The 26,318-nt window shown below is 43.0% G+C and overlaps 1 protein-coding gene across 4 annotated transcripts in view; it reads right to left on the bottom strand.

The window, feature by feature from the left end:
* Nucleotides 1–26,318, bottom strand: part of FRY (FRY microtubule binding protein) — a 385,515-nt gene that overhangs the window by 162,338 nt on the left and 196,859 nt on the right. For all 4 annotated transcript variants that reach the window (XM_039535002.1, XM_039535008.1, XM_039535030.1 and 1 more), the window contains 9 exons: nucleotides 25,421–25,589; nucleotides 22,353–22,445; nucleotides 22,154–22,252; nucleotides 19,091–19,192; nucleotides 13,061–13,164; nucleotides 12,434–12,542; nucleotides 11,532–11,618; nucleotides 5,164–5,335; nucleotides 3,442–3,574 (listed from right to left, as the gene is read on the bottom strand). In XM_039535002.1, coding sequence (XP_039390936.1) covers nucleotides 3,442–3,574; nucleotides 5,164–5,335; nucleotides 11,532–11,618; nucleotides 12,434–12,542; nucleotides 13,061–13,164; nucleotides 19,091–19,192; nucleotides 22,154–22,252; nucleotides 22,353–22,445; nucleotides 25,421–25,589 — 1,068 coding nt within the window. The remainder of the gene's footprint in view (nucleotides 1–3,441; nucleotides 3,575–5,163; nucleotides 5,336–11,531; nucleotides 11,619–12,433; nucleotides 12,543–13,060; nucleotides 13,165–19,090; nucleotides 19,193–22,153; nucleotides 22,253–22,352; nucleotides 22,446–25,420; nucleotides 25,590–26,318) is intronic.

The raw sequence follows: 26,318 nt of genomic DNA, 5'->3' as shown, positions 1-26,318 counted from the left end.
GCTGAAAGGACAGTGTTTGCATGTTGAGGGTGGAAAATTAAAGCAGAATAGAAAGGAATTGTTTTTTAAGTCTACAAAAATTATGACGATAATTGTAAAAAAAAGTGTATATGCAACTTTGGCATATGATGGCTTTGAGTTCAGTGCAGAGATTGGTAGACCCCTGCGCGGATGCAAAATTTGTATCCGCATCTGATCTGCGATCTGCAAAGATGGTCCGTGGTTGTGGCTATCCGGGGATATAAGTGGATATCCGCAGATTTGCAGGGATCTAGATACAAAATTTGGATCTGCATCCACCAGCGATCTGCAAATATAAAGTGGATACCCACAGACTGCAGGGCTCTAGCAATTGGAGGCTCTGCAAACATTTAGGAACTATGAGAGAGGTTTTAATGATTTTGTTCAGTTTTGGGAGAGAGAGGGCCTGTCCACACTTTGGCCAATCCTGGAGGACTGGGTACTTCAGTACATGGTGTCAGTGGCAAGCCAGGGGCTGGCATCATCAACCATCTCCACTTTCCTATTGGGACTTATATTTGTCAGTAGGCTGAATGGTTATCAAGATGCTTGTGGCGGGATTTCCGTTGGGAGGTTTATAGTGGGGTAGTCATCAAACACTGGCCCCAAAGACGACCCACGTCGCCCCGTCACTGTTAATACACTTAAGGTTTTGGTGAAAATTCCTGATCTCATATGTCGTTGTGAACGAGAGGCAACCTTGGTCAGGGTGGCATTCCTGGTAGAATTTTTGGGAGCTTTTAGGATCAGCAAATTAGTGCTTGCGCCATGGAGGGACACTTTGGGAAGGGCTTTGGAACTGAGGCATTTACATTGTGAGGATGATTAGCTATCTTAACATTGAGGATGTCAAAGATAGATTTGGGAGGCCGGGGTCAATCCATTATACTGTAGGAAGGTGGTGAGGTGAGAATCTGCCCTGTGGGGGCCATGAGGGCATATATTGCAATAAGACCAATTAAAGATGGGACCCTCTTTATTCACAGTGACGGATCAGGGTGGCTACAGCGATGGTGCAGCTGGGTCTGGGGGCCAAGGCAATTCAGGCAATTGGGCGCTAGCATTCTAATGAATACAGGATGCATGTGAAACCCCAGGTTGGGAATCAGAAATAATTTTGCTTATGTTTCCATTTCAGACAATTGCAGATGGGTCAGGCAGCCAGTAGTGAACATAAGAGCGGCCATACTGAGTCAGACCAAAGGTCCATCTAGCCCAGTATCCTGTCTTCTGACAGCAGCCAATGCCAGGTGCCCCAAAGGGAATGAACAGAACAGGCGTGGCTGTGTGGGCATAATATTGTGTATATGTGCACAGGCTGGCTTCCAGGTTGACAGGAGGTTCACAGCTCAGCCTCAGTGGTGAAGCAATCCAGAGATAGCATGGCAGGAGGGGCATGATATGGCACCAGTGGATACCCCTTGTATACTCTGGTGTCCGGATGTGACTGTAGTTCATCTTGGGGAAAATTATTTGGGAAGTGTAAAGGGGTAGACTTGATGTTCAGAAACAAAAGGGACTTGGTACAGATCCTATACATTTTCCCAGGAGTAAAAATTATTTGGTCTGACGCAGGGTGTTGAGTAATGAAGCACCCGCAGGTTGACAAGGCTAGGAGACATGTGAACAGGGAGGTGGCCAAGTTCATATGTAGTCAAGCCGGGTTGATAATTTCTCATGTGAGCATAGTTTATGGGGCACCAGAGTTATTCAGGGAGGGTGGGGTCCACCTAACTGACTGGGGAGCTGATCTATTTTTGGCTGACATTAGAGAAGGCCTCAGTAAATACCTGGCTAAGTATGGGGAGGAGGCAGCCAAGCAAATACCTGGCACCACCTTGTGGCAGATGTCCAGTGCAGGTACTTCATAGGGATTGGATACGTTGCTCAGATAAAATGGATTAGTCAAGGATTCAAAGGAGGCATTCTTTAAAGGAGCAGAGAAAAGAGGGTTTGGGGCTCCCATGACTAGCATGGCAGGGAGTCAAACCATCTCCCCCTTTTTTTTCCCCTCTTAACAAGAGACATAGTATGTCTGCCTGTGCTGGAAAAAAGGTGTGTGTGTCAAGACCTTTAATTTTTCCTAAAAAGCTTGGACACCCAAAATGCTTTGAAATGGCTGTGAGCACTGGAGAGCATTATGGGTATTGCAATATGAAAAAACATACCAAGCATAATACTTTGATGCTGAAATAGCATTATTATTATTTACATAGTAACATTGGTGTGCATGACGTTTAATAGAAATAAAAGATGACAAGGTTCCTGACCCGAAGAGCTTACAATCTAATTTAACCTAACAGAGCAATGAGAACCAACAAAGGATGACAGAAGAAAGGCAGTTACAACACAAAGGTTATTCACTGCTGTAACAACAGCTGGATTTCAGCCAATTAGTGGAGCTGATTGGGTATTTGATTGGGTGGAGTTGATTGGGTAGTGCTGGTAAGTTGGCCATTTTGTCTGACAAACCTATTAAAAATCCACAACAGTCCAGCTGCCTTTCTACTGCCATATCTCTCCAATGGCCTCATTCCCTACAAGGGGCAAGCCTCCCTTAAAGGGCTGGCTCTCTGACTGTACGAGAACTCGCTCTGTCCCTCCCACAACAAGGATGGGCAATGTCTGCCCAATGATCCGGCTCCTCTTTCCATCAAGGCAGTTCTCTGCAAGGGGGCTCCTGCTTCCTTCATCACATGACACCTCAGATTGCTCTGTATCTAGTAAAAATCGCTTTTCCCTAGAACACTCAAAAGAGAACTTGTTCAATGACTCATACTGGATGTATTTATGAATGCACCAGTGAAGAAATGCTCCTTTTAACCCTCTTAAATTTGAGGCCATCACCACAAGATGACTTGGGACTGTAATGAAGGTTTGATTTTTGACTGTAGTCATGGACATTGAGAGGAAATTTCAAAACTTCTTTACTATTAACTGTAGTTCTCAAAATTTACTGCCACCATTTTGAAGTTCAGTGATGGCAGAAATATTTAGCAACAGTGGTCTGAGTCATTCCTTTGCATACTCTGCTGATAGGCCTGCATTGTGGAGACTGGTGCTTTTTACACTACCTTCCCATTCCTAAAATTCTGAGGTAATTTTGGCTGCTTTGGGGAAGTAAATGCAATTCCCAAAATTACCACATGAATGCAAATAAACACTAAAATCCAGAAAAACAAAGCTATATTTTCTGATGAAGAGGGGGGTGACATCACTGACCGTTCCTGCTGTACCCACAAATTGTGGATTTCACAAAAGGCACTAAGTGTATGCATTAGCAAACTGTACTTGTTATACTCTGTTCCTATGACAGCTAAGACAGAACTTGAGACTGGTTGGAAAAAATAAAGCAAAAGTTCCTTTAGAGGTTTTTTTTCAATCATACAGGATTTTGCTTTACTTTCATTTAACACTCACGTGATCATGTCTTCAGGTTCCTTGTTTAACATCTGTATGTTAGTTAGCATCATGCATCGTCCAACTTCTTTATCAAGATGTCTTAGTATGTTGTCCACAGCTTTTCTTACTTGAGAATAATACAATGACATACCTGTAAAATATATATTTCAATTTTTAAAGAAGAACATAATATTAATTGAGATTCAGGCATTTTGAAGAAGGAAGAGCTTATTCCAGTAGTGCTACAAGAAGTAAAACAACACTAAGTTTTAACTATGATGTAACCTATTGCCTCAACTACTACAGAGCCAGCTCAGTCACCCTTTCTCATGGTGAGTAGTACCTTACTCTGAGAGTAGTCCCAATGATTTGGATTACTTATGGAGAAAGATACTAACACAGCCTTAGTAGCTTAGTAACTGAAATCTGTCTGTAAGTGGTTAAATGGAAACTGAATTTTGTATAATTCTAGTCCACGTCCTGAAAAGCTTTATTATATATTTAGCCACCCTCTGAGACTTTGAGAGCTTTAAAAAAACCTGACAAAAATAAAGGTTCTGAGCAAGCAGCTAATCTTAAAATTAACACAAAAATTTGATTTGAACTAGCTCTCAAAATACTCTTTTGGTATGAAAAATTAGGTCATGCTGTTTTGTATTAAATATAATATTAGTTTCATGCTGTGATACATGGAAATCAGATACTTTAAAAGTAGGTATAATTTTCACAATTAAAAATGTAAACCTCAAAACATAACGGTTCCTACTTTTATCCTATTAGGCTGAGCTTTTCAAAGAATCCCAAGGAAACTTTATATAAATCACCACCAGTCAAGAAGTATTTCTTAATCTGCTTTTCTCTAACCATTTCACTTTTTAGCAGATAAAGCCAGCATAGGTTCAGAACTCTGAAATGACCTCAACATTCAACTTGCTTCATATGTCCTGGTAGAGTGGGAAACATATGAATAAGTATTCTACCATGATTTTATACTACATTGAACATGAATAATTGACTCTCCATTTCATTTCAGAATTAGAATTCTGTTTATTAAAAAAACAATGAATGAAGCCTCACTAAGTGGAAACCAGACTGTTTAAAGCAGGTGCTAAATAGTTTGCTGCAAAACTATAGTAACAAGAAATAAATTAGTAACAAGAATTCAATCCTGCAGACTTTTACTACTAGCTGCAGAGCTTACTAATGTGAGTAGTAATTGAAATAAATATGATTAGCACTAATACCTAGTAGTAAATGTTTATAGGATTGGGCCTTAACTTTTTATGGTTTTTATTATCATGATTATATACTATAGTACATAAAAGTCTTTTTCATTGGTGGGGAATTATACCGTACTTGCACTTAAAAGTTTCTTCCAGTACTTAAAATACAGTCTACAACTGATGGTGTTTCTCAAACTGGTGGATACATGTGGAGTACAAATACTGTATTTCAATTACTAGCAGGGAAACTGAATAAACAAACAAATATTCAGCATTCAGAAGATTTATCGATTTACCTACATACTCAATGGATTATGAAATATATCCCAATAAGCTTAAATTTCAGAAAACAGAATTAATCAGTCTAAAGGATATATTTCACTAAAAATAGATGATAAATAAAAATACAAGTAAATACAAATCTATATTAAAATTTTCTATATATTCACTTAGGAGTCTTGTACATGGTTACACTGGTCATTATAAGTTTTCACATTATTACATGCCTGTTACTGACCTATCATTTTAGCTTCCTCCTCTGTGAGAGTTTTGCTTAAATACGTTTTCTTCACTCTTAGAGTGTTTCCAGAAGGAAGGACAGCTCCAGTAACTGGCATTGGAGGTTCACCATCTTTTTGCTGCAAGCTATCAGCAATCACCAAGAAAGCTCTCAGACCAATATTCATTCTCTGTAAAGTTCAAAATGTGAATGAATAGCATAATCAAATAATTACCACCCTTTTCACAGTTCAAAAATCACATTTATCAGAAATAAAATTTTGCTATACCAAATCTGAATAAATTAATTTACAGAGATATTTCCCTCTGCCAAAATCTGAACAGAATAAAATAATGTTTCTACTCAACCACATTAAATGTTAGCACATATATCTATGTCTATAATGCAAACTTCATACAGTTGTGTCTGTTACAAAAAATCTATGGTATAACCATTCAACAATATTTCCTACAGTGTATCTTGTATTAAATAAGGCTAAAATAAAAAACGATTACTCACCTTCTCGTAACTGTTGTTCTTTGAGATGTGTTGTTCATGTCCATCCAATCAAGTGTGCATGTGCTGCGTGCACAACAGCTGGAAGATTTTTCCCCTAGAAGTATCCGTAGGGTTGGCTGGGCATCCCCGGAGTCGCGCCTACATGGCACCCAATATGGGGCCCTGCCAACCTGACCTCCCCTCAGTTCCTTCTTGCTGGGGACTCCGACAGAGTGGTAGAAGGGAAGGTACTGGAATGGACATGAACAACACATCTTGAAGAACAACAGTTACGAGAAGGTGAGTAACTGTTTTTTCTTCTTCGAGTGCTTGTTCATGTCAATTTCAATCAGGTGAATCACAAGCCACAGTTCAGGAGGCAGAGTTGGAGTTGTCCATTGATTGTTGTACCATTCTATCAAAGGCCACGTTGTCTCCGGCCTGCTGGGTGATTGCGTAATGTGTGGTGAAACTGCGTATGGAGGACCACGTCGCTGCCCTGCATATTTCCTGGATAGGAACCTGAGCCAGGAAAGCGGCTGAAAAGGCCTGCGCCCTGGTGGAGTGTGCGGTGATTGGAGGGACAAGCACTACTGCCAGGTTGTAGCACTCTCGGATGCAGGATGAGATCCACAACAAAATTCATTGAGAGGAGACTGGAAGACCTTTTATCCTTTCTGCCACGGCCACAAACAGTTGAATGGACTTCCGGAACAGTTTCATTCTTTCAATGTAAAAGGCTAATGCTCTGCAGATGTCCAATGAGTGAAGCCTCTGCTCCCTGCTGCTCGAGTGTGGTTTAGAATAGCAGACTGGGAGGAAGATGTCCCAGTTGATATGAAACTGGGAGACAACCTTCAGGAGGAATGCAGGATGTGGCATGAGCTGAATCTTGTCCTTATAGAACACCATTTAAGGGCGCTCTGATGTTATGGCCTTGAGCTTGGACACCTTCCTGGCTGATGTTATCGATACCAGAAATGCCACTTTGTATGACAGGTAAAGCAGGGAACAAGTCACCAGTGGTTTGAAAGGTGGCCCCATCAATTTGGACGGGATCAGATTGAGATCCCAGGCCGAGACCGGCTGCCTGATTTGCGGGTATAACCTGTCAAGACCTTTCAGGAAACGGCTGTCCATAGGGTTGATGAAGATTGACCGGCCCTCCGCGCCTGGATGGAAGGCCAAGTGAACCTTTATTGATTACATGGACAGCTCCTGCTGCTTGAGATGGAGGAGATAGTCTAAGTGGCATGGAGACATGCATCAGAAATGAACAGTGCTGTGCCGACCAGATTGAAAATCTCTTCCACTTGGCAAGGTAGGTAGCCCTGGTGGAAGGCTTCCTACTGCCAAGGATGTCTCGTCTAACCTGGTCCAAGCAAGAGAGCTCTGCCGGATTCAGTCACGGAGCTTCCACACTGTGAGGTGCAACAGCTCGAGGTTTGGGTGTTGGAGGAGGTTCATCATTTCCAAGAGCGATGTGTACCAGTGCTGGCGGGGCCAGGCTGGAGCTATCAATATCACCGAAGCTTGCTCCCTCCGTACCTTGAGGAGCACCTTGTGAACGAGTGGTATGGGTGGAAACGCGTATAGGAGATGGCCTCCCCGTGGGAGGAGGAACGCATCTGCAATGGAGCCCGGACTGTGATTCAGGAAGGAGCAAAACTTCTGGCACTTCCTGTTGCATCGCATGGTGAATAGGTCTATCTGGGGAAAGCCCCTGAGTTCACAATGTCCAGGCTAAGAGACCACTCGTGGCCTTGGAACAACCTGCTGAGATAGTCCTCCAACTCGTTCTGTACTCCAGGGAGGTACAGTGCTTGCAGGTGTATTGAATGGTCTACATAGAAATCCCACAGCATGAGGGCTTCCTGGCACAGGGGAGAGGAGCATGCACCCCACCGTTTGTTGACATAAAACATTGCCGTGTTGTTTTCTGCCATAACTGATACACATCTCTCTGTTAAGTGGACTCTGAAAGTCTGGCACACCAGGAGTACTGCTCTCAGCTCTCTGACGTTGATGTGGAGAGCGAGTTCTGCCTGAGACCAGAGGCCTTGTGTCCTGAGGTCTCCCAAATGTGCTTCCCAGCCCATAACTGAGGGAGAGAGATGGCTGACAGTTGGTAGTATGGGCTCCCACACATACTACCTGTGGGTCGAGCCGCCACTGGAGGGCATCGAGGACGAGCGAGGTAGAGTCACAACCCTGTCCAAACTGTCCCAAGCCGGCCGATACACCGAGGTTAGCCACAATTGGAGAGGCCGGAGTCTGAGCCTGGTGTGTTGCACCACACAGGTACAAGCGGCCATGTGTCCAGAAGTTTCAGGCAATTCCTTGCTGTGGTGGTGGGGAACTGTCTGAGACCTCTTATGATGTTGCCAAGGGACTGAAACCTTGCGTCTAGGAGGTATGCCCTAGCTTGTTTCGACTCCAATACTCCCCCTATAAACTCTATCCATTTGAGTCCTGGATTGGCCCTTGATGAGCCAGTCATTGAGGTACGGGAACACCTTTACCTGCCACCTGCGCAGGAACATGCCACGACTGCCATGCACTTAGTGAACATGTAAGGTGCTGCTGACAGGCTGAACGGGAGGACTGTGAAATGGTAGTGGGCGCTGTTCACCACAATCCTGAGGTATTTTCTGTGGGACGGAGTTATTGCTATGCGAAAGTACGCATCCTTCAAGTTGAAGGCGGCATACCAGTCTCCTGGATCTAATGATGGGATGATGGAGGCCAAAGAGACCACGTGGAATTGGGCTTCTTCATGAACTTGTTGAGTTCTCACAGGTCTAGGATGGGCTTGAGCCCACCTTTGGCTTTCGGTATTAGGAAATACCGGGAATAGAAACCCTTACCCTTCTGCTCCTGAGGAACCTGTTCCACTGCCCCAGTGAAAGGAGTGAGTGCACCTCCTGTATAAGGAGTTGCTCGTGAGAAGGATCCCTGAAGAGGGACTGGAAAGGGGGGTGGAAGGGCAAGAGGGCACAGAATTGGATGGGGTATCCCCTCTCTACCATGCGGAGCACCCAGCAGTCTGAAGTGATACGGGACCATGCATGGTAGAAAGGGGATAGTCGGGACGAAAAGGTAAGGCGGGGTAGATCCAGTTCTTGTCCTGGTGTGCAGTCCTCAACCACACCTTCAAAAGGTCGGTTTGGGGCTCAAAGGTGGCTTGGATTGGCCAGAGCTCTGACCTGAGGACGGGTGTGGCCTTCTCCAGACGCCCCTATTCCTCCTCCAGGAACCATCCTGTTGGTTTTGTTGGTAAAACCGCTGAGGAGGCTGCAGCCTGAAGTGCCTGCGCTGTGTAGTGGGGATGTGTATCCCCAGGGACTTGAGGGTGGCTCTTGAGTCTTTTAAACTGTGCAGTCTCCTGTCTGTCTTTTCAGAGAAAAAGGCCTGACCTTCAAAGGGTAGGTCTTGGATGGTCTCTTGGACTTTATAAGGAAGCCCAGAGACCTTGAGCCAAGAGGACCGTCTCATGGCCATCCCTGTAGCCATGGTTCTGGCTGCTGCGTTGGCACGATCAAGAAACGCCTGCAAGGAGGCCTAGAAATGAGTTTGCTTTCCTCCACCAAGGCATTAAATTCAGAGTGGGAGTCTGGTGGCAATAGCTCGGCAAACTTGACCATTGCTCCACAGGTGTTAAAGGAGTACCTACTAATGATGGCCTGCTGGTTTGAAATGCAGAGCTGCAAACCACTGGTGTAGACGACTTTTCTCCCGAACAAGTCCGCCTTTTTTGCCTCCCGGTTTTTAGGGGAGGGTCCCTGAAATCCCTGACACTCCCTTTGGTTTGCAGTATTCACCACCAAAGAGTTGGGTGGAGGGTGGGAATAGAGATGCTCATATCCCCTGGAGGGGATGAAATAGCGTCTCTCTTTTTTCTTCGCTGTAGGGGGCAAAGAGGCCGGCATCTGCCACAAAGTTATTGTTGTCTCAGTTATAGTTTTGATGAGTGGCAGCGCAATGCGCAAGGGCCCAGAGGGGGTGAGGATGTCCACCCTAGGAACAGCATCTTCTACCAGCTTCTCTGCCTGGATCCCCAGGTTCTGGGCCACCCTGCACAACAACTGTTGCAGGACCCTGCTATCCTCCAAGGCTGCCCTCAATGGCCTCATCCGGGGAGGAGGAGGCTGGGAGCACCAGCACATGGCCTTGGTCACTGCCCTCAGCCCCAAGAGGGTCACGTTGTTCATTAGGCTACTATAACGCAGGTGTCGCAGTCACTGGTGCAGAGGAGTTCAGTGCCAAGATGGTCGTTGGTGCAATGGTGCTCGCCAGTGCCAGGGTGGTCACCGGTGCTGGGGTGGTCACCGGCGCGGAGGCATGAGCAGCAGGCAGAGATATCGGCGGCATCTCTGGTGCCAGCTGCTGCGTGGGGATGAAGGATGCCGACATGACCAACACCGACCTGGATCTCGATGCCTAGCTCTGACCCTGGGTTTGATGATAGGCCCAGGGAGTCCAAAAGAGCCACTGAGCTGGTGGTTGCCATTGAGGTGGCCACGGAGCTAGAGGAGGCTGAAGGTGTTGCCAAGCTCTAGACCTCCTGCTGCTGGACCTATCTGACTGATAGAACTCTGCCTCAGACTCCGAGGTCTCCAAAACGGAAGACCACAGAGGATCGGTACTGGGTCATGCCGATGAGCAGTGCCGGGCCCCTGGGGATTGGTGCGGTCCCCCCATGTGGGCGGCCGGCACCAGGGAGTGCTGTCGTTGAGATGGGGAGCAGTTCAACATCATCTCCGGCTTGCCCCTAGATGGGCTAGGTGGAGGGTTATGACCAGTGCCTCATCCCACCTTGGAGAAGGCAGTGCTGTGAGGCAAAAAAGGTCCTGTGCCACCTCAAAAGTCTCTGGAGAGGAGGGGAGTTGAATATCTCGGCTATGACAGTCTGGAGAATGGTAGTGGGCCGGACTTGACTGGACCCCCTTGGGAGGTGCTGGGCTCAATGTAGGCTGGATGGGCTGAGGCCTCCCTGTCACTGGCTCCTAAGGCTTAGGATGGGGAGAACACCCTCTCTCCGGCCTCTTTTTCTTCTGGAGCACCGTGGATGAAGACCAGCAGCCACCAGAAGTCTTATACTTGGCACCGGTTCGGTGTCAGGAGTCCTTAGCCTCCTTCCTTGGTACCGGCCTGCACGCTGTTGGTGCTGGTGAACTGCACACAGAGGAGGCACTCGGCACAGGCTCCACCAACTCTGGGTCAGACTGTGGGCGGAGGGCTGCCTCCATGAGAACAATTCTAAGTCTCTGCTCATGATCCTTAAGGTTCCTCGACCGAAACCCTTTGCAAATGTGGCACTTGTCCTTTTGGTGACTCTCGCCAAGACACTTCAAACAAGAAGTGTGCGGGTCGCTCCTTGGCATCAATTTACCGCAAACTTCACATGGTTTGAATCCCGGCAACCGAGGCATACCCTGGTGTTGGGGGATGAAACAGGGGAGAGGAGGGGGCAACCCCTCAACAGAAACTTAGAGAAACTACTAACAGTGCTAATACTACTAACTAAGAATTTAACTGTATAGAAATGACAGTGGGATACTCCTAGAGGCACTTGCAGAAGCAAGAGCAAGGGAAGTTCCAGCTAGCCATCACTGGCAGTAAGAAGGAACTAAGGGAGGATCGGGTTGGAGGGCGCTATATTGGGCGCCATGTAGGCGCGATTCCAGGGGGCGCCCAGGCTGACTCTACGGATACTGCCAGGAGAAAAATCTTCTGGCTGTCGTGCATGCAGCACGCGCACACCTGCTTGGAACTGACATGAACAAGCACTTGAAGAAGAATATAAATTGTTCTGAGCAATCAAAATTAAAGCTGAACATAATGCAATAAATACATATTTCAGTAAAAAGTGTGCATGTATGTCATACCTCTGGATTGAGACTGAAAGCTTTTGCTGGTTTTCCAACACAAAGAAAGTCAAAAATAATTTCTTTCATTGCAAAATCTAAACGTTCCTAAAATGGAAAAAAGAATTGTTACAAATCATATGAAATTGTTTCTTTTGTTAAAGGCAATAGAAATATTGAGGCAGGATGTCATCAAGATTTATTTACATTTATTTAGGATCAGATTTTCCAAAGTGCACAGCACCCACAACTTGTTCCAGACTTTCAGTAGAGCTCAGCTCCTATTCCAGCTCCTATCTAAATGGAAGTTGCTGAGTATTGAGCATTTTTGAAAATCTGGCCACTTAATTTAGGTACCTAAATGATCGACTTTGAAAGTCTCTTTTTGAATTATTTAAATTTCTCTTGAGCAATTGTAGTACTAATGTGCTATTTTATAAAACAAAAGTCTATTCACAGATGCAAAGCATCTAAAATTCAGCAAAGCATTTAAGTATATGCTTAAGTGAATCCCCATTTAGCAAAGCACTTAAGCGAGGGCTTAATTTTAAGCACACATGTAAGTGCTTTGCTAAATGGGGATGGTTTGCTGAACTGGAGCCACAGAGGAGACTAGCCTTCCTTTGATGAGTGCAAAATTTATGTGGTAAACTCCCATTAATACCAAATAACATTATGTGTGTCAGTGCCTGGTGCATTAAAATGGCATTACTGGAACTGATCCTGTCACTTTCCCTTGTTTTACACCAGTGTGACTCCACTATCATTTCTAGCCTAATCCACACGCACAATTTACCATTGCTAGGAGAAGGCTATCAATACTGGGGGATGAATAAAGTGACACAATACCCAGTTTATTCCGCAATTAATAATTTATTAGGAAAATAAATTATTCATTTCTTGGACACAGTTCTTTTCCATACCTGTGCAATGAACTGTATAATTTTCACAAAGATGTTTAGAGGCATATCCCTTGGCACCACACCACGGGACCCTTTTGGGAATAGCGTTGTGACAATGGTTATAAGTCGACTAAGAAAAGAAAAAAGCAAGCATCAGCACAGTTCCATTCATTGCAGATGAGTGGCAGGTGTATCTTCTTGTTTAATTATCCCAAATTCTGTTTGGAAATCTTGGTCTCATTTAGAAAGCCTCAAGTATGGAAAGGCTTTTCCAAATTAAAAGGTACAATAGTACCTTGCTCTATTTCTTTGTTTCTAAGTTTGACTGAGCTATTGCTATTTTGTTATTGTGCTGCAAGCATCCACAATCCTGCCAATAACACACTTCTCTTTCTATTTCCACTATTTCCAGAAGCAAAGAGTGAGTCTGTCCATATTCCGGCTCTTCTAAAAGCAAAAACTTTTGGTTAGTAATTGCAAAAAGCAGGAGAAAAATTGTTAAATGTCACAAAAAGGAACATTTTATTGTGCACATTTGACAGCAGAATCTCTTCTAGGTCAAGGACACTCAGTGGATCCACTGGACTTCTACAATGGAAACATCCACAGCAAAGGGGCTTGGTTACAATTACAACTGCAAAACTTTACCTCTGGGTAGCTGTATTGCTTTCACATTTAATTCTAATCATGTAAACCCACAGTAATCTGTACAGCGACTCCAGTGCAACTCGAGCCATTTTGGGGTCCTTGTTCTAGAAGAAAAACACAAGCAAACAGTAAATTTCAGCCAGTTAAGTCTTAACTCTACAAATCCTTCTAATTTTTTCTTGGAGCAAAACCTATAAAGGAAGTTTGGGCTGCATATCCACTCTTAGTGCATGCCAAAAATGTATAGCTTTGGTACTGAGCATCACAAAAAGATGTGGAAAGACACAGCTGCTTGATGCTCAAAGATAGTACTGGCACACAGAAAAACATATACAATTATCATTGTATAGAATTTAATCTTAAAAGTTTTTAAAAAGTTATTTCTAAATGACCAATCTTTTAAAATACTATTAAAGATTTCAGACATCCTAAGTGCCTGTGTTATCATAAAACAGATGAGATATAGTGCAATTAAGAATCACTATGGAAACCAATCCTATTCAAATCTAGACAAAAATTTAATCTTCAATTAAGCCATTGGACTTTTGTTAATACAAATCTTATTTCATTTTTATGCACTGATATTAAGCACATACCCAATAAATGTATCATATACTACACACATTTAAAAATGACAAAATTTAAACTTAGAGAGAGTGCCCAGTTGGACTGGGTAACATTTGAGGCTGAGAACAACATCTGTGTTGGTTTTTTTCAGAAGAGTTTGAACCAGTAAAGTCACTTGTTTCCCCTTCATCTGGTGTGCTGCTTACTTGTTTTAGCCTTTGGGTACCTAACTGAGATTCTGTCCACCATGTGCCTCTATCACACAGCCTTTGGGCTGAAATAATGGTCACAGACCCCTCTCTGTCTTCTACAGATGGCTCCTAGCCATTGGCCCATTTAATTGACAATCTACTGGTCCATCCCTTGAGCTATCCTCAAAGTCTGCAGACTAGTATAGAAATTGTATTAGGACCAAAGCAGAAGTGGCTGTAAGCAAAGGCACATAAATTATGAGAAATACTAGGTTTGATTATATTTTCAAGCTTCAATATCATTATTACTAATAAAAATACACATTGAATATTACTTGGAATTAATACTTAACTTGAACTCTGAAATTATAACAAGTATATTTAGTATTCAAAAAGCACTTTATATTATCAACATGTTGTACAAATATTATCTGAAATGGTTTGAATTAGGGCTGTCGATTAATTGCAGTTTACTCACACGATTAACTCAAAAAATTAACTGCGATTAAAAAAATTAATCATGATTAATCGCACTGTTAAATAGCAATTGAAATTTATTAAATATTTTTGGATGTTTTTCTACATTTTCAAACATTGATTTCTATTACAACACAGAATACAAAGCGTACAGTGCTCACTTTATATTATTTTTATTACAAATATTTGCACTGTAAAATGATAGATAAAAGAAATAGTATTTTTCAATTTACCTCATACAAGTACTGTGGTGCAATCTTTACTGTGAAAGTGTAACTTACAAATGTAGATTTTTTTTTTGTTACATAACTGCACTCAAAAACAAAACAATGTAAAACTTCAGAGCCTATGAATCTACTCAGTCCTACTTCTTGTTAACAGAATTGGAAAAAAACAGGGTTGTGCTTCCACCAGGGGACGGCCAGGTCCCTGGGCCTGGCCAGGCTATGTTTGGACAGAACGAGGGAGAAAGAAGGTGACTAAGGGCATGTCTACATTACCCACTGGATCGATGGGCAGCAATCGATCCAGTGGGGGTCGATTTATCGCGTCTAGTCTAGATGTGATTAATTGACTGCCGAGCGCTCTCTCTCCGATTCTGGTACTCCACCAGGGTGAGAGATGCAGGTGGAATCGACGGGAGAGCGTCAGCTATTGACTTACCACAGTGAAGACACCGTGGTAAGTAGATCTAAGTACATCGACTTCAGCTACATTATTCACGTAGCTGAAGTGGAGTAACTTAGATCAATCTCCCACCCCCCCTCCCCTGGTGTAGACCAGCCACAGCATCTAACATAATTTTGGCCTTGATCCAGCAAAACGCTTAGGCAAATGAGTAAGCTTTATTGACCTCTGTTGTACTACTCACCATTCTCAAAGTTAAGCAAGTAGACCCTTAATACCTGCAGTTTGTCCTACAGTTCCTCCTGTGCCAGGGGGGAGGAGGAGAGAGTAAAAACATACAGCTGGCTACACTGTATTTACTCTACTTCCAGATTCTGATCCATCAGGGGAATCTCTCACCTACGTCCTTAGAGCAACTTACTGTTTGTTTTGTGCTACTGAGCAGTATAGAGCTGCTGGCCATAAGACCAAGTATCTCTACCTAGTACTCCACAGATGGCTATGAGGAGACCTGTAACTGCATTAGTTGGTGCACCACATTCCAGAGGTGTCGCAATATGCCAGCTATGGAATCTGTCCAGCCCCTCCCCTGCTAGCAGCACATGCTAACCAGAGAAACATGTTGCTTTTAGAGCAGCAGCACAGGACACCTGTTGGGGCATGGTTTTGGCATACCCTGAAAGAGTCTGCCCTGCAATTACAGCGGCATGTACAGCTGGCCCACTTGATTGTCTTTTAATATAAGAACAGAATTTGTATTACTCTGAGATTCCTCTATAATTTTGCCCTAATACATCCAAATGTTTGCAGTGGTCATCTGGGATTTATTCATGGGCAGTTCCATTGCTTCGTCTCTTCTTTTCAGCCCTAGCAAATTCCTTGTCCTCCCAAACTATGCCTATGTGTTAGGTTTTAAAAAGGCCCCACAAAAAAATACCACATAAAAACCTTTGTTTCTGGAATGCTTGCTAATCATCCAAAAATTGATTAGCTGAGATAAGTTTAAGGTGATATAAAGTAAAGCCTACCAAAAACTTTCTAAACACTACCCTATCTTACTGTTTAGAACACAGAAATGCTTCCATTTTCCCACTTGACTCCCTCCCTCTTTTGATGATTTATGTGCCTGAATGACATTGGTCTGAACTTTGACCAAGCAGCTTTTCAAGTTAACGTGCAGTATAAGTGAGCATGAAAGGATAGCTTTGCTTATGTAGAGCGTCATGTATTAGCAGGAACAACATATTTAATTTTAACATTGCTCAAGCCACAGTCACTAAATAAAGACATTTAAAACATTTACAAATGTTAGAATGATTTAAACACATTAAGCTAAATAACTACAGCTGAATTTCATAAATTCTTTAAAAGCAAGTCACAAAAAATAATGGCAGTGCTGTTGAGCCACATCACTTTTTAAAATCTAAGATTAATATAGAATTGAATATAAAAATCTGTATTGAATTAACACTTAAATGACAAATTATTTTTCATTTCATTATTAACTATTCCATTTCAAAACTACCATTTGACATCAAAGCAATACTGTAATTAGTTAAAAAAACAGGAAGCTCAGTCAGCAAAACAGTACATGAAATATTCATAAGACAACAGAAACTAGATGTGGAAAAGATCTAGTAGGTCACCTTGTCTAACCTCCCTTGTCTAACCGAAGGACGATAGAGAATATTTAATATCCAGTGCAACTTTAAAATGATTCAAAACAATAGGACTGCCACTTCCTTTTGGAAACTACCCCATAGATTACATTCCTCACTTGTTAGTAAATGTTTACAGTTACATAACGTAAATTCTTGTCCCAATTCAGAAAACTGCATCAATAGCCTTTTTTGCTGGACAAACCATGGATTCTGGCAGCCTATTGAGAGGACAGTTCAGCATACTGCAGAAACTTCTTCTCAATGTTTAGAAAGCCTCCAAACATGCAACATATCTCAATTTCATTGTTCAGCAGTTACCTCTACATACTATTTTGTGTACATATGGAATTACCACCCAGTAATGAAGTGTTTTAAGATCAAACATACTACAGCACAAATATTAAACAGCAAAGTTCATTCTCGAAAAGAGTCGGAGTGCTTATTGTAGACACTTTAACTTTTATCTATCTGCCTAGATCAGGGTTGGGCAAACTATGGCCCATGAGCCGGATCTGGCCCCTCAGTGCTTTGGCTCCAGCCCTCAGGGCTTTGGATCCGGCCCACGGGATTGCCCCCCGTGGTGCCATGGGCCCCGTGCCACTGTCAGAAGCGGCCAGCACCACGCCCCTGAGGCCCCCGGGCGGGGGAGCAGAGGGCTCCATGAGTTGTCCTTGCCTCCATGAGTTATCCTTTGTCCGGGAGCGGGGAACAGTGGCCAATGGGAGTTTCAGGGGAGGTACCTGGAGGCGCAGCAAGGGCAGTGCATGCGGAGCCCTCCGCCCCACCTCCCCCAGGGGACACAGAGCTTCCTGAAGCAGTGTGGGGCCAGGGACAGGGCAGGCATGCAGGGAGCCTGCCCTGGCCACGATGCATGCCGCTGCCACCCCGGAGCCACTTTAGGTAAGTGGCGCCGGGCCAGAGCCCGAACCCCTCCTGCACCTCGCCCCCCAACTCCCTGCCCTAAGCCCTCTGCCTGCACCTCACATCCGTCCTGCACCCAAACTCCCTGCCCTGAGCCCCCTCCCGCACCCCGCACCACTCCTGCATGGCTGCCCTGAGCCCCCTTCTGCACTCCGCACCCCTCCTGCACCCCAACCTCCTTCCCTGAGCCTCCTCATACACCCCGCATCCCTCCTTTGCCCCAATCCCTTGTCCTGATCCCTTTCTTGCACACCACACCCCCTCCTACACACCACACTCCCTCCCGCACCCCAACCCCCTGCCCTGCAGACAATTTCGCCATCCAGATGTGGCCCTCAGCCCAAAAAAGTTTGCCCACCCCTGGCCTAAATTCTAGTATAGCCTCCGCAATCATAATATCTGAGCATCTGATATATATGAATGAATTTGCCCTCACAAGACTTGTGAGGTAAGGTATTTACAGATAATAGTATTGAGGCACAGAAAGACTAAAAGCCTGATCAGAGCACTTTGAAGTCAGTGGAAAGACTCCCACTGAATGTAATAGGCTTTGGAACAAGTCCTAACTACAAGATCATCCTTCCTCTCCTTCTTTAAATCAATAAGTGATGATGTAGGTTTCACATCTCTTACATTTCTTTCACTAGCCAACAAAATATCTTAATTTTACTGTACACCGAATAGCATCACAGGGTGTGCACACAAGAGAAAAAGCATCTTCTTAAAGAAGCACATACCATACATTCACATCAGGTGAATGTTTTAATATTTCTTAGTTCCTTAAGGACTGGATGAAAATGGCTGTGGTAATAATTAGTAAACCATGTATCAGTCCTGGGGAAGAACATCAATTGTTTAGGTGGACAGAAACAGTAGTACCACGAACATTTTAATTTAGTTTTAGTTTCTTTAATGAGACTTTCAGATTGAAACAAGGAGAATCAGTACCATGTGACCAGCCAGCTTTCCTCAGGCCAGCAGCAAGTGCTCCAGTTTAAGAACCCCTGACTGAATGAAATAAAAGGTTCAAAGATAACATTTGGCAATTTTCTTCTTCCACTCCATTCCTGGACAACTTTTACCAACAATTTAGTCTGTCCTCACGTGCATAGACAATATTCGGATTGTTTGGTTCAAGCCACTCTCCATTAACAAAGGTATGAGAAATTCAAACTAGGTGTAGGAATATTTTTTTTCATTGACAAAATCTTGTATTGTTAAATTATAAAAACATTGCTATGAAATAAAATTACTGATAGATTCAGCTATTATCAATAATATAGCTCAGGGGTTCTCAAACTGGGAGTCGGGACCGCTCAGGGGGTCACGGGGTTATTACATGGGGGGTCTTGAGCTGTCAGCCTCAAACCCTGCTTTGTCTCCAGCATTTATAGTGGTGTTAAATATATAAAAAAGTGTTTTTAATTTATAAGGGGGGGTCGCACTCAGAGGCTTGCTATGTGAAAGGGGTCACCAGTACAAAAGTTTGAGAACCACTGGTCTAGCTAAATCACGTAAAACTAAAGAAGACCCAGGCTACGTATAGTGAACTAGCAAATTATTAAAAAAGAAAGTAAGATACTAACTTTGAGATTGGATAGGCAGTTGTTGAGGAAAATATGCCATCTGTTTAAAAAGAATTGCTTCTGACTGACACAAAGCAGGCATGTTACCAAAGGATACAGAGCCTAAATAGAAAGAAAGATGATACAGGATTATTTGTATGTCAACAAAACATCAAACTAATTTAACATTAGAACCATTGTACATTTAGAGTCCTAGATCCCCTGTGTTATGCTATATGCACCAGCCAACATAAACACATTGTTCAATAACATAATTTAAAAGGAATGTTTCTCTAAAGCTGTTATGAATTTGTATGGATTACTTTGTACAGATTTAGAATCACATTTGCACCAAAAACAATCAAATGCCTAAGTATATCACTGTTCATAAATCCTAAAGATCGGCCAAAATTTTGCAGCATCATAGGGCTAATTTCTGTCAGTTAACTGAGAAATGTAGTAGCTGGGGAATTACTGTGTGTGCCATACTCAGCATTAGAATCCCCATAGTCCATTGTTTGTTGTTTACAGAAGACCTAACTCCCCTCAAAATCCATGGTCATTTATCTGAAGAACTGTCAGATCCCAGGGGCACATGGTTTAAATTATGGTCAAAACATAAGCCTTCTGGAGCTTTAGTCTTGTAGGGGAGTTAGGCAGAATGTAAAAATGGGCAAGACAAAGGATAGAAAACCAAACACTGTGTGCGGGGTTCTTTTCCCAAATCTGTTCTGACCAGCATTTGACATTTGCATTGCTATTGTTAAGCTAAAATATTAGACTAAAAGTCAGGAATAAATATGTTGATTTTGACAGTGATCTGCTGTTCCAAGCGCCTCCTCTGGGTCAGTTCTTCTTTAAATGCAGCCAGGTCAGGCCTTTAAAAAACAATGACCAAAGAGGAGGCAACTTTCTGCACCATAAACACAATGGACTCTTAAAACTAATCCTAAAATTTCAGCCTAAGGCTCGCCCCTAAATGTAAATCTCACTGTAAAATGCAAATCCTGTTTCTCTCAACCTAGGGCACAGATTGTCTGTAGCTAGTTTAACTCCAAGTTCGCTGACACATAAGACCAAATACATATAACTTTTTAGCATTCTACATCAAAACACACAGAAATGTAGTAACCAGAGGAGAATTAAAGCTTTCTCACAAAAGGCTTCCTCACCAGACTGATAAACATCATGTATTTGGCAGATGAACAGCCCCATACAGGCAGAGCCGTCCCTTGGGTATGGCAAATTGAGGCGACCGACCCGGTCCCCAGGGCCCCCCACGCTTCTATAAAATAATGAGGAGGAAAGCGGGGACATGAGGCGGGAGGGGTGAGGAGGCAAGCGGGAAGGTGAGCAGCTAGCAGCAGGTGGAAAGGTGGGGTGGACAGAGGCGGAGTCCCCCTACTAGAACCTCCCTCTCTTCCCAGTGCCTCCTGCCCGTCGGCGGTTTCAGCCGATCAGTACCTCTCCTCCCTCTCAGCACCTACCACGGATCAGATGTTTTGCTGCATCAGGAGGTACTGGGGGGGAGGGGAGTGAGGGCGCAGCGAACTCGGGGGGGTGGAACTAGGTGGGGGAAGAGGCAGGGCGGGGGCAGAGCGGGGGTGGGAAGAAGCAGGGTGGGGCCTTGGGGGAAGGGGTGGAGTGGGGGTGGGTCCTAGGTGGAGCCAGAGGGGAGCAACCCCCAGCAGATTAGAAACTTGGCACCTATGTCCCGGGCCCTGCACCCTCCTAGGGACGGCTCTGCCTACAGGACAAGATAGGTTACATGCATATTGACTGAACAATGACTAATAATCCCCAAAACAGAATTCTCATAGCAAAAGCTCAACCCCTAAAATTTAAAGTAGCATGTATTCTTGTTTAAAGAAGGCCAATAGTCCTTTCCCTGGAAATATCTGCAGCTACTGCTATCACTGCTAGCTGCTTACCATTCTCTTCCTCTTTGCAATGTTTGCTTTTCTAATAGATCATCTCAGGAGTCTATTCTATTTCATTACTTTTCATTATGTGGTTTCTGTATGTGAGCAATCTCACAGAAAGGCCCCACCTCTATCCCTTACTCAAACTGAGTAGAATTTACTTTAGTGAGTAGCCCCATTATCTTCAATGAGGTTATTTGTTTGGGAAAATTCTCCTCAGCATAAGGATTGAAGAATTGGATCCTTAGTTTGCTGTAGTTTCAACATTCGCAACAGGGTTGGCTACACATGTGCCGAAAGGGGGAAATCCTGGCTCCATTGAAGCCAATGGCAAAACTCCCACTAACTTCAATGGAGGCAGAATTTCACCCAGAAAGAAGTATTTTGACTTCCTTCTGGAACTGGCTGGAGTAATGACAGCAGCAGTCACAAGTGTGCCTGTACAAGTCCATCAATGAAATCAGATAGCATCACCTCCCAACACTCAGTGAGATAGTGAGGGATAGGGAGGTCCTTTTGACTTTTACATAAAATAAGAAAGGACCAATGAAAATAACTTTCTTTTCTTAAAAGGCCAAAGACTTCAAAACGGATTTACAGAGTCCGCAGTGCTGAGGTGCACTGACCCAGCTGGAAAGATAGAATGCTTAAGGCAGCCAGCATCAACCTGACTCAGTGCTCCATTTAATCCAATTCAACTATACACTGTTAAGCCACTGTTAATCTCTGAAGAAAATATGAAATGGAGAGATTCTTAGCCAACATGCTGTGTAAAAAGGCACTGCTGTTTTAAAAGGCTGTTATATATTGGTTTGTTCCCGCAAAACATTACTTAACCGCTTTGAAAGAGCTGTTCTCACATGTCCCATTAGTTCTCACTTGACAGGCAATGCACTCTCTGTTAAGTTTTTCCTCTGTGCTAATGGTCAGACACAACACATATTGACCATTTTATAATCATAATTGCAGGATCTGAAAACACCTAGAGGATTCAGACTAAAATAGATGTGGATATAACATATACTTTTGAAATAGCAATTAATTGTACATTGAGCCAGATGCAGATAAATGGTTCTGCAACAATTCTGCAAGCCCTTTGGGAATCTTGCCTAGAGAGCCTTCTGATGAAGAATTTTAGCTTCAGCTTCTCAGGATTACTTACCAGTGAGTGCTTCTTTCGAGAAGAAAGCTCGAGTGTTGTGTCATACAGGCTTTCAACAAAGTTCCTCAGACAGGGGACATTCACTTCATTTTTAACAGCCTGAAAAGAGATTTCATGTTAACACTGTTTTTCATACGTTGACTTTCGAATCTAACTTGAAAAAATCATGCAAATAAATAAACAAATAAATAAAACTCACAGCAGCTACAGGTACAAGAATTTCAACGAACAGTCCTGCTAATGCATGCTTGATATCTTTGTCCTTCACTTCAAGGAAATAATGTGCACATTCCTGGCAGACAATTAAAGAGAAGAAAAAAAATTGCACATCAGGTGGAATAAAGACATCACAATGTTTGCTAAAAGCACATGTGATAGCTTTTTTTCCTTATACTGCAAAGAACATTTTATATGTCAATTAAGGTTTAGGTTCCACATTCACAATCTGCCCTAGGCATGAGGCAGTGCATTGTCCCAGGAACAGATCAGGAGAGAATCGTGACTCTGTCCATGACACTCCATTTGCTTTAGCTTGTGCAGGCTGGTTAATTAGGGGACCAAATGCAAGGCTTCCCACAATCCCCATTCCGGCCTAGCCATCTCTGTGGGAGCAGTAGTAACAGCCCTGCATTCGGATCGATATGGCACAGAAGGGAATATGGAATCACCTTTTGCCTCTTTACTCCACCAAGTAGGTGCGTGGACCAAGGGACAACCCAGCCTTAAATATTTTGAGTTAGATTATGTTTCAAGGACACAGCCTAAAGTAATTCCGAGGGCATGAATTGTGGCTCAGAATGGAGCACTTCACTGTGGAGGGTAGTAATTTATTACGGGGCTATACCTGCAATAAACTACTACCCCCATCCCCACTGCTGTATTGGTCAGTGAGTGGAGGGGAAGGAGCCATGGATGTGCCCATTCCACACTCCTCTCTCCTCAACTGCTCTGGAAACGGAGTAAACAGGCACCTAGCTCCAGCTACTCCTGCATATCTGGGCCCAAGGCCCAGACAGATACTCCCCCTCCTCCCTGAGTCTATAGACAATACAGGTCCTTGGTCATCCTCATGATTTGCCTATATCCCTTCCTGTGACGAGCAATTTTTCCCCATTGATGATAATTCACATTAAGAGCTCTAAGGTCTTGATCAACATTATCCTCCATCTTCTTCTTCGATGATTAGACACTATATGGACGTCCCTCCAAGAAAGGCTTAGCTGGTCTGTCTTCTGCTGTCCTAAGTACATGCCCTGCCCACTGGAGTTGCTGAGATTTCACTACATTTACTATACAGTAACTCCTCACTTAAAGTCATCCCAGTTAACATTGTTTTGTTATTAGGTTGTTGATCTATTTGAGAACATGCTCGTTTAAAGTCACGCAATGTTCCATTATAAGGTTGTTTGGCTCGCCCTGCTCCTCCCGCCCGGCATTCCGGCTGGGGAGCGGGGTCGGGGCACGGTGGCTACCCCACTCCGCCCACCCGGCATTCCAGCCGGGAAATGGGCAAGCCCTGGACCCCGCTCCCCGGCTGGAGCACCAGGCCGAATGGGGCAAGCCCCCACGCCCCAACCCCACTCCCCAGCTGGAATGCCTGGTGGGTGGAGCGGGGCAAGCCCCCGCGTTCTGACCCCACTATGCCCCTGCCTCAACCAAGTTTCACAATCATCACTGGGGAGTACAGTATTAAATTGTTTTAAATGATTTAAAACTTATACTGTATATGTATATAATGTCTTTTGTCTGGCGACATTTTTTCCCTGGAACCTAACCCCCCCTCCTCCATTTACATTAATTCTTATGGGAAAATTGGATTCGCTTAACATCGTTTCGCTTAAAGTAGCATTTTTCAGGAACATAACTACAATGTTAAGAGATGAGTTATTGTAGGTGGCTCTTCATAGACTTCCAGCAGTTCCCTATTAGATCTGCTCTATAAATCATTCTCTCTTACTATCCCCAAAACTCATATCAAGACTTTATTTTTGAAGGTAGTTAGCTGCCTTTCTCTCTTTTTAGCAAGAGGCCAGGTCTCTCATCCATATAAAATATAGGCCTTATAAGAGTTTTCCTTCTATCTCCTACAAAAGCCAGGACATCAGCACATTCAATGAGTTGGTGAAGGCCCTTTATAAATTCACCCCATCCTGAGAATTCTGCAATTATCAGACCACTTTTTCCATAGCAACATAAAAAGGTATCAGGGACAGTGCGTCTCCCTGCCTTAGTTAGCACACAGTCTATATAGTATACAAGGATGGTTCTTACTATCATTTCCTCCCTTGCATGGGCATGTAAACCAATTTACAATATAGCCCGTAGTTTATAATTATTATATGGTAAATATATGTGTAAAGTGCAAGCTGTATTATAAAACACATCAAGTATGGCTGATTCTAATACATACTTTTAAAACTTATTATAATACATTTATATTCTGTGCGTGATGGTGAGTTTGGCACTCAGATAGTATGGTGATGACTACAGTACAAAAATCTAGATAGATTCAATTCGCATCTTGCTTCCATTAAATGAGAATTTTGCCATTGCCTTCAAAGAGAGCAAGAATGGGCTCCAATAGCACTGTACTATCAGAAAACATTACCATTTATTCATACCATCAATGTACATTTCACACACACAAAATTGTGCAACATGACACCTCTGTATAACTTATATAAAAATATGTCAGCATTCATGAATGTGGCTGCACACATGGAAACATAACCAATATGGACTATGGGTGTGCTGCTCCAAAGAGAAGAGGGAAAAGAGATTGTTTCTATGTTGCTAAATATGATATAAAGCATTTTGCCAAAATAAAACGTATGCAGTTGCTATTTAGGTTTTATAGAAAACAAAAAATATATTTGTATTAATATTTCAAATACTTTCTTTCAGACACCTAATATTACCATAGGGTATATTGATTTTTATCTCTGAGAAATCTTCATTCAGCTAGTCTCCATACACAGGCCAGTAAAAAAAGCATGTATTTTTAATAGATTTTTAAAAAAATGAATGGTGACTGCCAATGTGTCCATCTGTCACAAAAAATGCCCACAGGGAAAAAGAATAAAGATACCCACATGTAAGCTAATATTTTAGGAATAGTGTCCTTTGTGCATTAAGGACCAAAAAAATGAGGATTTTTTTTATAGTGTTCTAAGATGATTTTCCCCGCCTTTTACAGCATGATATAATTTAGCAAATTAAACTGTTAAGTAAGACAGCCCAAGTGTGGTCTACATCAAAGAATGTTACCTGCATAAACTGAAGAGAGGCTTCAAAGTCCTCCACGGGATACATCTTAATGCGAAAGAATTTCATCCCCATTATTAGACTGATAATGCTTTGAACCACGTAGGGGCTTTGCTCTTTATGCCGCAGCTCTTTTAATTCTGCCATGAATTTCTTCTTCACAGCAGGAAATCTATGAAATCATACTGGTTAGTTACAAAACAATAGACTGGTAGTAAGATTTGACATGTATTGTAAGGTATCTAGAAGAGAAACAATAAAAGAGATATAATAATATATCTCTTTTATTCTATCACTAATCATTATTTGAGTTTTAATATATATTATTAGGTGTGGTTCTTTTACTTAGGGTATATGTGTGTGTGTGCGCACTGTCCTCTGGGATGCCTCCCTCTCTCATCCCCAACATTTTCCCAATAGTTCCCTCTTCAAAACCTCTTCATTAAGTTGCCACATCTTTATGGCCATTAAAGATAGATTGACAGGATGGATGGATTGAGAGCAATGCAAAATGCTCCCCTTCCTCCCAAAGGCTGAGTGTACTGTTTCCACAGTGCTCCTAGTCCCCACAAGATTGGAGAATGAGAGAAAATTTTATTGCCTGATCTTAGACCTTTCCCATTACTGCATCTAATGAACTTTCCTAATTTTAATTCACCGTGCTTCTTTTTATACATAAGCTAACTCTACCATAAAATAATCCTTCAAACTTTTTTGAAAATCCAGGATAAAAGACATTTTTATTGCAAGCATGTGTCAAGTTTTCAAAGGAAAATGTTCAAATGATAACCATAAAAATATGTAGATAGGTTGTGCTAGCCTTCAGGTTTTCTTTATAGTTGTTACACCACCACAGTATCTTAGGTACCAGAGATAATTTCTATTCCAAGTGTAAGAAAAT

Source organism: Mauremys reevesii, linkage group 1, assembly GCF_016161935.1.
Source record: "Mauremys reevesii isolate NIE-2019 linkage group 1, ASM1616193v1, whole genome shotgun sequence".
Taxonomy (NCBI): domain Eukaryota; kingdom Metazoa; phylum Chordata; order Testudines; family Geoemydidae; genus Mauremys; species Mauremys reevesii.
This window is presented reverse-complemented; position numbering and strand designations above follow the sequence as displayed.